A 17,194-nucleotide genomic window follows, 5' to 3' on the forward strand; every position below is an offset into this window, starting at 1 on the left:
TTTGCCCGCTCCTAGTTCTAGATGATAACGATAGCTATCGAAATCGAATGATTGATCCTCAAACTTGGTCGATTCCTTGTAAAAGTGCTGAAACTTACAATTTATGTTGCTTTTTTTTTTGGGCAGAAGAACTCTGTAGAACGATGCTCAATATTTTAAGAAATTATTTTTATTATTGAATATATTGTCGAGGATCCTGGTATATAACCGAGAAGATGTTGGAGAAGATTGGGTTGCCTTCGAAACCGTCGATGCGAGGGGGGAACTGGGTGGTTGATGCCTCTCATTGCCAGGGATGCTCCTCCCAGTTCACTTTTATCAACCGAAAGGTATGCCCTTTGTTATTTAGAATCAATAATGAGCACGAGTTTTGTATGTGTCAGTGTTTATAACTTCTGAGGGTAAGTTTTGGTTCCTTTTACAGTACTGATTAGTGCTTTAGTTTATCCTTAAATCGACTTGTAGGTTGAAGAAAGTCATTCATATAATCAAAGTGAAATGGGAACACGGAAATCATGTAGAACTTTCTTGACTTTGACCTTTGTGCAGTTATAACCAGTATTAGTTTACCCTCAATGAGGGAAAATATGTTAATTGGATGATTAGTGTAAAAAAAATAAAATCGGCTCCTGGGCGTGCTTTATTTTATCATGTCTTTCTTTATCTAGAAACTCATCTATTGTTGCAAAGATAGTATTAGATTTTATTCCTTTCCATTTTGAGTGCATCTACTTTTGAGTGTATAAACACAATTACCAGAGGCACGAAAGCATACAGACACAAACTTGCATATGCTTTTAAACCGAGGTAGACTGGTTCTTTAATTATTTGTTCAGCACGTGGCGAGAGCCTGTGATACCTCCTTGCTGTACGAAGAACAAATTGAGCCTACAATGAGGGTCTGCTTCCATCAACCATCTTTTGTGGGAAACGTGAGTAAGCTGAAGAAAATAAAGGGAAAAGAGATTAGAAATGGATAAGATGCTGTAAAAGGAAAACAGAGACTAGATACGATCCACCATTCCTCCTTGATCCTTAAGCATTTGGAGATATCAAGTCAAGACAGTACCTAAGTGATAACTAAGATTCTCTAAATTCAGCAAACAATTTTTGCATTCTTTGAGTAGTTTCACTCTTCCCCAATTAGTCTTTCGGATGTCATGTTATAAAAATATGTACATTTCCATATCACTATTTATTTCTAATTTGAGGTCGTACTAGACTAACGGTATGTAGGAATTGTCTTCACAAACATACGAGTCTACAACTAACATTGGCACATGTATTATTTTTAAAGTATTTTAGGATCTAGAGGGACCAAACCTCTTTGTAAGGAGCATATAAGACGGAGGGTTGTTTGTAAAATGGAGATATGAGGTCACCTTACAGGATCTGGAGAGATTAGGCCCAGCAGGCAATCCATCTTTCACTATTAAATCTACAAAATAATTATGTAACTCGTTCAAAATATTGTATCCAAAAAATTTTAAGAACTCGTCTATTAAAACCAATGTTATAGAAGGCGTTAGGCGAACTAGACGTTTGAGCCAGCTCTTAGCGTCTAGACGCCTAGACGTATGCTTAGGCAGTGTCTTAGCGTTTAGCTATTTTTAAAATTATTTAATCATAATAATTGATAAGAGTATGTATTAAATTTATATAAAATTGTCAAAAAAATAGCATTCTTAGATCCATAATAAACCATGCATATTTGAATACTAAATAGACGAAATAATAACTGACAAGACTAGAAAGCGCTAGGAGGTTTAGGCGTTGGACCAAACGCCTAGAGTTTAGGAGGTTTTATTTTTTATTTTTTAATTACAATAATTGATAGTGAATGTCAATGTTATCGAAAGCTTGGGTGTCAGACTGATGTCTAGGCGAATCTCTTTCTTTATTTAAGTGGTGGTCGAGAAGGTTTTGCTGAATGTCGGAGAAGATAGTGGAGATGTTCATATCTGAAGGTTAAAAGAGTTTGAAGGAGGCTAGAAGACGTGGAGGCTGCAACATAGAAAATCACGATCAAGGCCAAAAAGGTGCAGTCATGTTAGCAGACAATGGTCTACTAAACCCTTTCAAAACCTAGATGGGTAGTTTGGGTACCGCTCAGGCGGTAGTTAGGTAGTCTAGGTACCGCCTAGGCTTAGGCGTATGTCTAGCCGGACTAGGCGGAGCCTTTTTAAAACAGTGATTAAAACTATGATAATTATGTTAGCAATATTTGAAATCCAACATAGATCATGATTGTAACATCGAGCCATTAAAACTTTAACAATGTAACTATTTTACTTAGAAAGAACTGAGCTAAAGAAGTATTGAGAGTTGAACACGTTGAAAACAATAAATATTTTATTCATATCAAGTCCAATCTTGTAACTCCCATAAACAAATAACCCCATACTATAAACGATAAAACTTTAATCTCATTTAACACGGATGCTCCCATCCCTCCTTGGCATTGCAAGCCCTATGAAGAATACCCTTCCTCGGCCGTAAATCTGACAGTCGAACATCAATGGCTAGCATGCATAATAGTTCGCCGTGCTATGGTTGAGATCGAGGTATAAGTTCACCATTTATAAAGAAGAGTATGATCTTGTCAGAGCATATGATCAATGCTACATCGTCACGCTCCAACAAACTTAGGATTGATGTCCTTGGGGTGGTGGATAAGTGAGCTTGGAGAGGGAGTTTTTTAGGAGAATAGGGTAAGTTTTTGAGGAGTGATATTTTTGGATTTGATGGTGAGAGGGGTGAATTTATAGATGGATAAAATTTCTTTTGGTTATGAATTATAGGAGATGAAGAGGGTTTTGAATTATGATTTAGGAAAGATGAAGAGAATTAATCTCATGGTAATGTTTATATTAGTCTTATAAAGTATAGGTCTCATAAAGATAGGTATAGAATAAAAATTATAATAGTTCTATATAATAATGATGTTCTAAGGAAAAAAATTAATTTTAAAATTTTTTGTATTCCATCCAATGGTAAACAATACTTTGGTGTGTTATATTATTTTTATGATCGAAATGTTCTGATACATTTTTTGAAAAGCCAAGGGATTTATGCTCATTATTAGTCATTTATATTTATAATAAATTCAAGGATAGATAGTATTTGAAATGTTAACTAATTATCATTGGATGTGAACTGATAGATAGTTTATTAAGTAGAATAATTATTTTCAATCATAACAAGTATACTCCTAGATGAGAGGTAGAAACGATGAAACATATGGTGGTATATATACGTTATAGTTACAATCATCTAGTTGTTATTGCACGTATACACACACATACATGTATGTATAATGTATGTATATATCTATGTATGTACATATGTATCTATGTGTGTGTCTATGTGTATGTGTGTGTATTATAATGAATGTATTAAATATCGAAAATATCTGAAATATTGGATGGCCAAAATCCATATCAGATTGTAGAGATAGGGGATATATCGGGGATATGTAAAAAGAATCGGGTGTCATATCGGATGATGTTTGTATGTAACATATTATTGTAATATGTAATCAAAACATATTTAATGTATTCTAAACATAAGAAATTGCATCATGAATAATGATATATGATGTTTAGAGACATTAGATACAGGTAGAGGCCTGAGAGCAGTGGCGGAGCTTAGTTGTTCTTTGGGGGGGCGATCGCCCCCCCTTCGTTTCAAAATTTTTTTGATGTATTATATATATTTGGGGGGGCGATCGGCTTGTTGACAAATATTATCCTGCTGATTTTGATGGTCAAGATAAGCTCATTTTGAAGTTTCAATTGGAACATTTTGTCCTCGACGCCCGCAATGATCCAAAATTGAGAAGTCTTTCAATTATTTCCGAGTTATGTGTGACACTGGCTGAAACTGAAAAGAAAAGTGAATATTTTCTTGTTGACCGCTTAATTCGTCTTGTTCTAACTTTTTCGGTGTCTACAGCTACTACCGAGCGAGCATTTTCTGCCATGAAAATTGTAAAAACAAGGCTCCGCAACAAGATGGAAGACGCATTCTTAGCAGATAATTTAGTTATGTATATCGAGAAAGAGATTGTTCAAGAAATTGATACTGATTCTGTGATTGATTATTTTAAGAAGATGAAAACTCGGCGTGCAAAGTTTTAGATGTTTATATAACATTGAATTGGTGATTATTTTGAATGAATTAAGTATTTATGAGTTTATTATGTAACTTCGCCCCCCCCAAATTATTTTTTCAAGCTCCGCCACTGCCTGAGAGAGAGAGAGAAGACATGAGCAGAGGAGAGAGAGGAAGAGAGAGAGTGGAGAGAAAGGAGAGATTCGTATCTGAAATTGCCTAGCATTTTTGAGCTGGAGTGTCGAACGAAGAGGGAGGAGAAATATGAGATTGACTAAGGATTTAGGGTATTTGGGTTTGGGAATTTATTAAGTTTTCCAGTCTGGTGGGAACCAAAACCAAACTCAAACTCAGTAATCTTTTTCATTTGGATATTAGCTAATATTGGCCGATATTTCCTCAATGAAATATCGGCCAATATTTTTGATATATTGGAAAAAAAATGTAAAAATTAGAAAACGATATTTTTCATAAATATCATATCAGAAGGGCATCAAAACCGATATATCAACTGATATAGTGATATATTGGCCGATATTTAGTGCACTGATTATATGAAAAAAGGAATTCCTGGTTAATATAAATCATAGCAGTAGTTAATAACACATTTCTAGTAATCATATAGAATATTGCAGCAGATGAATTGAATAAAAAGAGGTTGGAATTTAAATATTTATGAATGAGAATACAATGTGGCAGTTGGGGGTTGGATGTGGGGTGGAGGGGGTGGGATTGGGGTTATATCAATGAATTCAATTATGGGTTAATGGAGTTATGCATAATGTATTTATTTGGGGATTATGAACCATGGGTAGAATTTGTATAGTTTTTTTAATGAGTTTGTTTTATTAATTATTATATTTTTGACAAAAGTTTGCACAAATAAAATACCCATAACATTAAATGATAGTATATTACAAATTGAAGGACATTTTTGGAAAAAATGTTAACACCCTTCACACTTTTAGAATATAGATTGTAATTCTATGGACCAATAGTCCCTTTCCTTGACTGATTAGTTTTGTGTTGGTGCATGTGAATACTTGTAAATCCTTTCTGAATACATGTGAACCAAAAGTCACATATCTGTACCCTTTGAAAATCTGTGTACATGCATTCTTTGATGCAATTGGTTTTGATATCTGATTGCTCCAGTGTTATAAATATTTACTCTTTTTAATATGCTGAATAAACTACCAAGATCTAACTAGAAACAGAAACTAAAAAGAAACCTTTTTACAAATAAATATACACTCATAAATTGACTTGTACTTGTCAACTGTTATGTAGAAGTGCATACAAGAAAGTTATTTTAGGATAAACAATGCCAATACTTGAATTTATTGAGTAGTAAGCAAAACTGCATGTAACGAAGGACTTAATACATTTTGTACTATTGGATAGACTAGACCAGTACCTCTAATGGTTAAATGCCTCTTTCTTTTTTATTTTATTTTTTGAATTGGTCTGCTGAGAATTATAAATATTTCATTATGGTGATTACCTGCTCATGCATACTCAGCATGATGTTTTTGTGGTGATGGGTGACATGCTGTTGTCTTTCTTCAATAGTGTGAACAAGATCAGAATTTCTGCCTGAAATATCCCACATAAGTTATTTTATATAAAAAATGATAAATTTCTTTATGTTGAATTTTTTTTATATATATGACTTAATCGAGTAATTATAGTTATCTTTTGCAGGGATTCTGTGTACCTCTACAAATATTGTAGTCTTTTTTTCTAGTAACCCTCTTTCTTGTGATCCTTTGTCTTCTATTTCAGCATCATTGTCGCAGATGTGGAGGTTTGTTTTGCAATAGCTGCACCCAGCAGAGAATGATTTTACGAGGACAAGGTGACTCTCCAGTACGAATATGTGATCCTTGTAAAAAGCTAGAGGATGCAGCACGGTTTGAACTGAGATATGGTAAAAATCGAGCTGCAAAAGGCAAGTTTCTAATTCATCAGCATCTCGAGCCATCTTCTAACTTCACATATAAACATGCTTTAGTAAATAAGAGGTGTGGTAGATTAATTTGGTATCTGAATGTATCTTTCTATCTAGAGAATTTTTTGAGTTGTTTACCCTTCTTAGCATCCGAACATATAATTCTTTTAATAATCATGGGGAAGTAATGTCCTTTTGTTGTCGTTGATCAAGCTAGCAGAATAAGGAATTAAAACAAAACCTTTTTCCTTTTCCAGGGAAGTCTTTCTGTTTTCATTCTTTTTCTCATAATTTTCTTCCCACTGTTGAAAATTAGAGTGGGGAACTGGGGGCTAGTTAGATTAAATTAGCATATGTCCACAAAGATGAATCTTGGAAGCTAGATTAACTAAAACAATGGAATTCTGAATGTGATCTATATCTTTCTCTGCAGGTAACTCAAAACAGGTGCAAAGTCAAGAGGAAGAAATCTTGCATCAGATTCTAGGAACTGATGGCAAGCTAGAATCACATGCTGATATGACTCCGGATGTTCTAAGAAGTGTAAGCAGTGCATCATCTTCAAGTTTGAAGGAAGATTCTCCTGCTTTAGGCAGGGAAGGAGGGTCCCTTATTGACACTGGAGCAAATAGTCCAGAAGATTTGCGTCGACAAGCAATCGAGGAGAAGGAAAAGTACAGGATTTTGAAGGGAAAAGGAAAATCTGCAGAAGCCCTTCAGTTTTTCAAGCGCAGTAAAGAACTTGAGAGGCAAGCTGCGGCTTTAGAGATTGCATTAAGAAAGAACCGTAGAATGGCTTCAAGAACTTCAAACTTGTCTACTGTCATTTCCGAGCAGAAGAAAGATGATTTTGAAGAATCCAGCAATAAGAAAAAGCTTCCCTCACAAAAAGGCGAAGAAGAAAAAGGTGATCTTGCAGCTGAATTGAGAGAACTAGGCTGGTCTGATGCTGATCTACATCATGCAGAGAAAAAGCCTGTAAATCTGAGCTTGGAGGGTGAGCTATCAAATCTTCTTGGAGAAATTTCACATAAACCTTCTTCCAGTAGAAAAGCAGGCAGCATTGATAAGTCTCAGGTTGTTGCTCTTAAGAAAAAGGCCCTTCAGCTGAAACGTGAAGGGAAGCTTGCTGAAGCAAAAGAAGAACTGAAGAGTGCTAAAATCTTAGAAAAACAACTGGAAGAACAGGAGCTTTTAGGTGATTCTGAGGATTCAGATGATGAGCTTTCTGCACTAATTCGGAGTATGGACAATGACAAACATGATGACCTACAAGTGGAAAATGAATCGATCCCTGGCATTAAGTTCAACAACTTTTTTAATGTGGGTGATGAGCTTACAATTGATGATAATTTTGATGTAACCGATAATGATATGAATGATCCAGAATTAGGTGCTGCCTTGAAATCATTTGGATGGACAGAAGAAGATGATGAACAAGTTCCTTACCTTCTGGATTCTAATCCTTTAGATCGGGAAGCCTTGCAACATGAAGTTCTTACCCTGAAAAAAGAAGCTCTTACCCAAAAACGCGAAGGTAATGTAGCTGAAGCAATGGCGCTTCTTAAGAAAGCAAAACTTCTTGAGAAGGATCTCGAAACCATCCAGGTTGATGGGCAGCAAACCTTTGCACCAGAGGTTATGCCAAAGAGTTCGACCTCTCAATTTTCTTCAGAAAAATCTGGGCATCAGGCAACCGTGAAGAATGACAGGAAATTGCCAGCAAAAAGTAAGCTAGCAATTCAGAAAGAATTACTGGCTCTGAAAAAGAAGGCCCTTGCTTTAAGAAGGGAAGGCCGCGTAGAGGAGGCAGATGAAGAATTGAAGAAAGGAGAGGCCCTTGAACAACAATTAGAAGAGATGGAGACTGCATCAAAACGACCTGCTCCTAAAATGAGCACGAAGAACTTAGAGATGAATATTAGGACTTCGGATTTCAGTGAGGAAGGAGAGGAAGCAGAGGTAACAGAGCAGGACTTGCATGATCCTGCAATGATGTCGGTTTTGAAGAACCTAGGATGGGATGATGATGGTGAGCCTGCAAACTTGGAAAATAACAAACTCCATGAGACTCCTATAGTTCCTCGGAGGAGCAAGGCAGAGATCCAACGGGAATTGTTGAGCGTAAAAAGGAAAGCCCTTGCATTAAGACGCCAAGGTAAGACTGAGGAGGCAGAAGAAGAGCTTGAAAGGGCAAAGGAACTCGAAAAGCAGTTAGCCGACATTGAAGCCTCTTCTACATTTGATTCGGTGCCTTCATCTTCTCAAGGTAAATCTGATTCTGTACCAATAGAGGATGAAGACTCCCCACCATTACTCATGGGCAGAAAAATAAGGAATCAAGAAATTGATTCAAAAGGAAATAACCAAGGCAAACCTCTGCCCCACACTTCAGTTTCAGTTGGAAAGCCAGGTCCTCAACTTGAAGAAAGAACAGCCAAAACTATTCCTAGCACATCTCCCTTCGATGGTGAAATTTTGCAGTCAAAGGTTGAGAGAGCAAAGGCAGATAATTCACCCGAGCAGAATACTGCTCATGTGACAGATACTCAAAAGGAAAAGGTATTAGCTCATAAAAGAAAGGCAGTGGCACTGAAGAGAGAAGGGAAGTTGTCTGAAGCCAGAGAAGAGCTAAGGCACGCAAAACTCTTGGAGAACAGCCCAGAAGGGGGATCTCTTCAATCCAATGCTATGACTTCAACTGTATCAGCTCCTGCAACTGAAGCAACTTCTGTTTCAGTTGTACAAGAGAGCAGAACCAACCAACAGGCTCAAAAGCCCTTATCTAGTCGTGATCGCTTCAAACTGCAGCAGGAGTCCCTTGCTCATAAACGCAATGCTCTAAAGCTGAGAAGAGAGGGGAAGATAGATGAATCAGAGGCAGAGCTTGAACTGGCCAAGGCATTGGAGAGCCAGTTAGAAGAATCTAGCAACCAAGGGTCAAGCACTAGGGCACATTCAAATGATGTGGGTGTTGAGGATTTGTTTGATCCTCAGCTACTCTCTGCTCTTAAATCAATTGGGTGGGAAGATAATGAATTAAGTGCACAACCCTCTAAGAAATTAGAACCGAAAACAAATTCAGATAAAAGTGGGAACTTTCAGGGAGAGAGAAGTCATTTGGAAGAGATGATAAAGGCTGAAAAAATTAAGGCGCTCAACTTGAAACGGGAAGGAAAGCAGGCAGAGGCTTTGGAAGCTCTTCGCTCTGCGAAGAGGCTTGAGAGGAAGCTTGGTTCATTGACTCAGTAACTTTTAAATGGTGTTTTTGTACGCGTGTAGTGGACGGAGAATATTACGTGGTGAATTTAGATTGATTCAGAGGCTTCAGAAGCTCCCTGAAGGCCTGACTGTATCAATTAATGATATCGACAGCAAAACATTGTTTCTGCGAATTGTTGTTCTCATCTTTTCCCGTGATGTGGGACTAAGAGAGTGCTGATTGACATTCTTAAATTATTGCTGTATCGGTATTAAATAATTCGGTATATGAGCATGAATAGCATATCGGTTGATCATCGGGGTTGTAGTTGATGAATGAACATAAATGAAATAGATGGATACTATCACTGTAATTATAGGTATGAGCTCGATTTTGTCACGCCATGTACTTCATTTTGTACTGTGTTGCTCTATCGACGCTTGTTACTGTGTATTCTTTCTGTTAGGTGCGTGCATGCAGCCAGGGGAACAGGCTTGCATTTTGGTACTTTCTGGCATTATTACATTTTATGGAAGAATAGTGCCTTGAGTAATCTCACGTGGGCATCATGAGGTCTGACCCTTTGAAGCTGGAGCTGAGCGATTTGATCATTATTGAATGATATTTAAATGTAATAAAAATAATCGCACTCCAAATCCGTTGTAGTCTAGTTGGTTAGGATACTCGGCTCTCACCCGAGAGACCCGGGTTCAAGTCCCGGCAACGGAACTATCCTTTGTTTTAATTTTATTTTTTTCCACTCGTTCATTTGTCATTGTATTTTAGAGTTCAATCTGAATCACATACTTTGTCGCTTACATATCAAATATCAAGACATTTATCTACGCCTATCACAAAAATTACTTGGCTATATTGTAGAAAAGAGCTCTCCTCACCCCTTTAATATTTGTTATATACCATGAACATAGATATAATTATCCTGTTGACCCTATTCCCTAAAATTTGGACTCTACAAAAGTTATGAAAGTCACAAGTACCTTTCATAATAAATCAAACATACATTTTGAATATTCCAATGAGATAAAACTTCTCTTCTTTCACAGCACGATTAGTCAGCATGTACTCTAAAAATTACAAAGCTTTCATGAACACTGATCTCTAGGAAGAAGCAACTCTTCAAGAAACTTTATTCCCTTGGTTTATTCGAAAAATATGTAATCTTCCACAATTCAACATCCTTCCCCCTTTCATATTCTCTTATGTATTGCGGGATGTGAGAAATATCCAGCCGCTCACCCTTGAAGCATGGAAGCAAATTATCATCAAGCCTTATGCATTCTGCGGAAAAATCAGCCATTGATGAAGTGTCGATCTAAAAATAAATTTAAAACTACAAAACATTTAAATCTTAAAGAGTGTTTACCCTCCTCGTCCTTCAAAAAACTTTGAAAATGAGCATAACCATTAGCAACCACATCGAGGTCATCCATGCTGAAATTGTATCTTTTCTCCAAGGCCAAATATAGCACCTAGCCCCAAAGACCAAAGGATTTTAGATCAAATCTATGTAGTTTATTGCAAGTATGGCTCAATATCTTTAGTTACTCGTGGTATCTACGTATTATTACCTTTTCTGAACCTCGTGACATTAGTTTCTCAAGGATGCTAAAAAAAGAATCAGTAAGCTCGTCATTATAAATTACATCAGCGGCAAAAAGAAATGATGCTCCCTCAGCTTCTTCGATCTCTGATGGCGTCCATGAGTACTGTAATCTGGATAATAATAAGCAGTAACAATACCTTATTAGTAGTTTGTTGCTTTGCAATTGGGTGTATGTGCAAGTGCGTGTGGAAATGAACACAATATTTTGTTACACGTCAGTAGATGCAGTTATCCACCTTTTTCATACATTAGTCTTCTTCCATCAAGCATAAGTTTTCTCCTTTTAATAAAATTTCCTTTCTTAACATACTAAGAATATTATCTCTGTTTAGTTGAGCGATTTATTCAATAACATTCTTAAGAAAAGAATGATACTAAGAAGAACAAGAACATTTAAATAAGTTTACTTCCACATGTAAACTAACAATATGAAACTACATATTTAAACGCCAAAAGCATTGCCAGTGATAAACCAAAAAAATTCTCATATAACATTGGTGACATTAAAATGAACCACATGATGATGAAGGAACTAAGTTGCACAGTTATGGGTACAGGGCACGGCAAATTGTAAAAGGCAGAGTATGGGGGCATGGCTGAAACTCATGGGATATAATCATAGTTCTAAGCTACATATGTAAACGACCCTTTTAAATTGTAATTCTTAAGGCTGAAACGAACTTATCCCTTATCCAACAAGTTACAAAAATGGATGTTAACTGAAGAAATGACAAGGCATTCACCTCTGAGATTCAGAGTCACGTGTTTGGACACGAGGAGGCCATTGCTCCCTCCAATCAAGCTCCCTTACACAAACACTAGTCTCGGGATATTTAAGCACGCTAGAATTTAAACGAATATTAGTTGTGCAGTTCTCGAGGACATCAGAACCTCTATCTGTGGATTGCCATAATGTAAAGCCTGTATCAAACAAAGGTGACCAGCAATAAAATAATAGTAGTTTCAAACATGAAATAGTTTTCCTATCACTTACTGTAGCACCTGAATTCCTAAACACAAATTTCATTGCATGCATAGACTCATATGATACAAGAAGAATTTCTAAAATTGTTTACACTTCCATATTCTTTTGTTGTCCATAATGAATGTAATATTCCTCATAAGGAATAAACATGCAGTTTATATAAAGTAAATTGGAATGTGGAATGCTGTTTATTTTAGACTACTGATTGTATTGCTACACAGGAGATTTATGAGAGAGAAGCAGCTGATCATATTTAAAGCAATGAGCTAATAAACCTGTTATGAAGATTGTTCGAGCAACCAATGCAAGTACCAGACCAACTAAACCTGGGAAAGGTTACAAAATAAATTTTAGTACTTAAGAATACCCAGTTAATGCTTCAGCAACTTGTTCCTAAGAGGAAAATAGAACTTATAGAGGAACTTCAAATCATTATGCAACAGTTAATATCCTGTCAATTTGAAACAATGAAATCACCTGTTCCTGCACCCAATTCTAGGGCAGTGGTGCCATTAAAGTCGGAGGAAGTAGAAATTTTGTGCAATACAAAATCAGTTAACACCAACGCTGCCATCCATACCTGAAACAACATAGGAAAAAGGATCAGGTGGAATGCCATAAGTGCATGGAAATAAAAAGCTAGGAACTTAAACATTACTTGCAGTCCAACACTGGGAAGTGAAGATGTGATGCTGTGTTGGATAGCTACTGCACAAATTGGATATCTTTCTGTAGACATAAGAAGAAAAGAATTAGATGCATCTCAAACAACTGATGAAAACATAATAATACCTTTTAATTTTTTTTTAGGTTTGCCTACTTTTGTAGATCTAAATCTCAGAAAAAGATTCAAGGTAACATACAATAAGATTGGGACTCAGCAGAGACTTGCCATAATTACTGCTTTGCCTAGTTAGAACAAGATCGCCATCTTCATCAAAAGTAAGATTTTCGCTTGAAGTATCTTTGACATGAGGATGTAGATCCTCAATGCATTGGGCTCGACTCTGTACCACTGTATACTATGATCAAATATGAGCAAATAAAAAATTGCGGTTAGAGCAGAGGGATAAGGTGAGTAAGGATCCTACTAAAAACTCACAGGATTTAACACCTCGCCGAGCTAGAGCAAGATCACCATCATCATCTAGTCTAAGCATTACAGTCGAAGGTTCCCCTTCTTGTAGTTGATCACTATGTCCCCAATCCTGTATACCTGATTAAAAATTATCCACAAACTCAGTCGATGCATCCTTCACTGAAAGAATGCAGGTTGGCATGAAAATATAGTTTAAATCTAATTATAACATACCTTTGGCACTACTTTGGTACTATTATAGAATGACAAGATGGAGTATTTGGCGTTTCACACGGCCGCACCTTTTTGTCGCTTAAGTACTAGAGACGTAAAAAGAAAAGCTATTACATTTACTATTTCCCATTACCTATAGCTCGCTAGAAAAGATATCAATAGAAATGTATGCATTTTGCACACAACCTGAGTATCTCGAACTAATCAGCTACTCTCTGGATGTGCAGCACCTAAAAATACGATTCCCTACATTGTATCAAAGAAGGATCTTTTACATGATGATATGGTTCTTACGATTCCTCCAAGCCTTCAAACAGATTGAAATAATTGAGAACACTGTTTTTCCCGTCCATTTAACTTTCTCTTCTATAATTAATTGAAAATTTTGAGAAAATTGTAGTAGAGTAATCTTCAACCCTCTGCCGATCTAATTTTGAATGCAAACAGAGATTGCCCCAGAGAACCTCGTGGCAACTATTTACTAAATTATACCCTTAGAGAAGACAAATGAGGCGTCAAAATCTGATCTTTCGCAAAACCCATTTCTCAAAATGGCTGTTAATCATGGCAGCGTCGTTCAATTCCAGGCTTAGAATGTCACAGGACTCAATCCACAGGAAAATGTGTAAAGCCCATAAAAGGAGGTGGGGGGCAAAAAAAAATAACAGAAAGGGTTAGCGATCGAGGTTTACCCGGTGACGATAATGGAGAAGGGAAGGTGAAGTGAGAGATATAGGGACCAGAGAAATTAGGAGGGCAGCCCACGTGTACTTCGCTCATCACCTCCTCCTCCTCCTCTTCCTCCTCCTCTAGAGAGAGGCGCTTAGACTGGGGCATGTCGAGAGCTCTTTTTTGTGCTATAGGGGAGTTTCTGGGTTCCAAACTTCCAATTCCAAAGTGGGAATTTCTAGGGTTTTAGGGCTTGTTGGATTCAGGGGAATAAGGGTGAAGGTAAGTTAGGGGAACCATTCACCTCGTTTGGGAACATTGAGGAGATGAAGTTATTCACCTAGTTTCCTTTGGTCACCCGCTAAGGCTGTGTTTGGCAAGGGGATAAATGAGGGGTTAAGTGGGTTTAACCCTTCATTAGCCAGCCAAACAGAAAAAAAAAAAAAAAGGGTTAACAAACCCGCACGTGACCCGGTTAGTCCATTTAACCCGTCGTAAGAAAGGATAACAATTCCTCTTTAGAAGGCGAAACAAGCCTTGTTCCACCTTCTCACACGAGGGTAGGCGGTGGAAAAATTTGGGCGATTTTTTCATCCTAAAACGACGACGAGTTCGAAGGCGTACAACGATCTCACCCCGATCTCGACTCCCTAATCCCTAATCCTAACCCTAGCCTCTCTCCTCCAATCCGTCGCAAGCCCGATCTCGAATCGTCTTCCTCATCCTTCTCCTCTGAATCGAAGTCGATCCAGTTAAGCCTCGAGCACGCGCTTGCTGGCGATGGTGATGGATTCTCTCATGCTGGAACCTTTATTGCTCGCCTCAAGTCCTGGAGCCATGGCGGCCAGGTGATGATCTCCATGAGCTAACCAATTTCATGAATTTTTTTCTCCGAATAATTTGAGTAATTTTGTGTTTTTACTGTAGTAGATTCTTAGCGAGCTGAGGTTAAATCTTATGAAATCTACCTACAGATTCTTTATTAATCTGTTGAATTATTGTGTCAGATAATTTAAGAACTGTCGTTTTTTTATATGTTTTTGGTCTTTGTTAGTTATGACTATTAATAGTGTAAACATTATTATTGCTGCCAATAGAGGCTTAATAGAGAGAATTTGGATATGTTTTTAAGAAAAAAAGTTAAAATTGTTAGTAAAGTAGCTTTTAATTTGGATTGAATCCAAGATGATGTGAATTGAATTATTGTGAAGACTAATTGTTTTAAGACCAAATGTTGATTTCTTTGTAGAATAGATTGCCCTCTGAATTACCCATCCTCATTTACCACATTTTATCTTAGCAATAATTGATTATTATCTTAATCTTATGTATCAATCCATAACATGCACAGCTCCATAAGGTAGAGTCTGACAGATTATTAAGTATTAGCTTTGCTTAATTTACCTTCTAGATATTACAATAAAAATATATTGGACTAGACTAACTTCTTACCTTCACTTGTTCATTTCTTAATATCAATCAAAATTGCTGTTCAATTATGACAGGAAACATTTCCATTTTATTTCTTTCTTGGGTGAAAAAAAAATTCTCTAGAGTGATCCATGTTACAGCTTGTATATAAAATTGCTGTTCGATTACTTTATAAAAGCTTACTGGTTTGATGCATTCTGCCTATTGAACTAAGCATATACTTAATCTAGTGTCATCTGTATCTCTAATTTTAAGGAGCATCACAAGCCTTTCTACATGGTCAGATTGTATTGCGTCGGAATCATTTCACAACAAATTGTGTATTAGTTATCCATTACCAGGTTGCAGCAGGTTGAGAAATTTAAATCTTATTCTTTGTACCAGGCAAAAAGCATGCACAACTCAAATATACTTAAAAAGACAACCCTAAAGAGTGAAGTTGCAATAAGTTAGCAGGCAAGCAAATCATTTTACCTTTATGAGTTAATATGTATGCATTATACAGAATCAGGAAGTCTACAAAGAGGTAGACAGAAAATATGCCAAAAAATGAGCTCTATGTGCATTAAGCCAAAGTAAATTATTGATAGGTAAATAAACAATTACAAATTACAGACATGAGATTTCCAATGAAATTACTACCATAGGCTTCTTTTGAGCATTTAGGCTGACTTCTATTGATCTTTTATTAGAATGTTTGAGGCTGATACAAATGAATTCTCTGGCAAGATAAAATGGACTTTTCCAGGTTAGAAGGCGCTAATGCATTGTTTCATGGAGGAACAAAGGCCTCGATTCATGCCTGTAGCAGTGAAGAACATTTATGCTCTACCTGATGGTTTGGATCAATTGTGGCAGAGGATGTCGTGTTCATTTCGGCAGCATATATGGGAATGTACCCTGTAGCGAACCAGACCATCTTACAATGGAAAAGGATGATCCTGTATTTCAACAAAACACTGTAGCATAGAACCATGTGCAACTGCGGCATAACTTGGACCTAGATATAGAGTGTTCTCCCAAGTTGCAAGGCTGGTTTCGTGGGCGCCCAGGCCACCAGAGGGGGTGTGTCAGACACCTTTTTTGTATTTTGTCAATTGCAATGTGGATCTCAGACGAGGAGGTAGCAATGAGAACTGGTTTTCTTTTTGGTTTTAGTGTATTTTGTATTAGTAAGAGCTCCAAAGTATATAGCTCACATGACCTTTTGTATTTACACATGCATGTATGGTGTAATGGTTTTGTAAAAGTGAGGGATGTCTCACTTCTGAAACTGCTCACTCTCAAGATGAGAGGTGAAAACATGTAACTTTTTTCATTTAATGATATCTTATTTCCAAACTAGCTATGTTAAGTAACTTTTGCTCCTTTTTCTCTCTTGATAATCTCTCATAATATGACTAGCAAATATTTTCTCAAAAAAATATCATTAGCAAGTCTAAGGACCATGATATTAATCTTCAATAAGGGCATGGAGCTTGATGTGTTTGGTGGAAATTTATAAATCTTCAATAAGGGCGAAAGTGGTATTTTTAAAAAAAAATCATGAGATTAATCTCCTTAACCCCTCTTCATTTGCCAAACACAAAAGACTTAACCCTTCGTCTTAAGTATCGTATCCAAACAGGTTTAGAATTTTTTTAATCATTCACGATGGATTAACTAAGTTAACCCTTCTCTTTAATCCCTCCTCCTTAACCCTTTGCCAAACGGGGCCTAATAGTATAAAATTTGTTATCCTCAAATTGAGGTGTAACCAAGAGGAAGGGAAGGGAACAGAGTTCCCTTCTATTCTCTCACCTAGTTTCCAACTTCCCTTAACCTCATTGTAATCCAAACACACTCTTAGGCTTCGAGCTATTTCTATATTACTCACGCAAATTATGGTTATTGCTATAAGGTCCCCT

The 17,194-nt window shown here is 36.8% G+C and overlaps 2 protein-coding genes and 1 non-coding gene across 9 annotated transcripts in view; 2 read left to right on the top strand and 1 right to left on the bottom strand.

Annotated features, from left to right (window-relative positions):
• The window catches only part of LOC109841147, a 9,958-nt gene extending 293 nt beyond the window's left edge, over positions 1-9,665 (top strand). The window contains exons 2-4 of one of the 2 annotated variants that reach the window (XM_020410024.1): positions 127-329; positions 5,899-6,064; positions 6,498-9,665. In XM_020410024.1, the coding sequence (XP_020265613.1) occupies positions 216-329; positions 5,899-6,064; positions 6,498-9,316 (3,099 nt within the window). In that variant the 5' untranslated portion in view covers positions 127-215 and the 3' untranslated portion in view covers positions 9,317-9,665. Of the gene's footprint in view, positions 1-6; positions 330-5,898; positions 6,065-6,497 lie in introns of those variants that run through there. The other variant, XM_020410025.1, reaches the window with a different exon arrangement.
• TRNAE-CUC lies at positions 9,923-9,995 on the top strand. Its single transcript has one exon. It is a non-coding gene; the product is annotated as a tRNA-Glu (tRNA).
• LOC109841148 (methyltransferase-like protein 22) lies at positions 10,140-14,147 on the bottom strand. Of its 6 annotated transcripts, none has more exons than XM_020410026.1 (10): positions 13,880-14,147; positions 12,978-13,091; positions 12,768-12,890; positions 12,534-12,604; positions 12,353-12,455; positions 12,151-12,201; positions 11,634-11,811; positions 10,856-11,000; positions 10,651-10,756; positions 10,140-10,565 (listed from the first exon to the last, which is right to left on the bottom strand). In XM_020410026.1, the coding sequence occupies exons 1-10, from the start codon at positions 14,022-14,024 to the stop codon at positions 10,414-10,416; spliced, it is 1,188 nt and encodes a 395-aa protein (XP_020265615.1). In that variant the 5' UTR covers positions 14,025-14,147; the 3' UTR covers positions 10,140-10,413. The 6 variants fall into 6 exon arrangements, with proteins under 6 accessions (XP_020265615.1, XP_020265616.1, XP_020265619.1 ...); XM_020410027.1 differs by having other exon boundaries at positions 11,634-11,787; positions 13,880-14,146; XM_020410030.1 differs by having other exon boundaries at positions 13,188-14,008.

This window comes from Asparagus officinalis, chromosome 5 (assembly GCF_001876935.1).
Source record: "Asparagus officinalis chromosome 5, Aspof.V1, whole genome shotgun sequence".
Taxonomy (NCBI): domain Eukaryota; kingdom Viridiplantae; phylum Streptophyta; class Magnoliopsida; order Asparagales; family Asparagaceae; genus Asparagus; species Asparagus officinalis.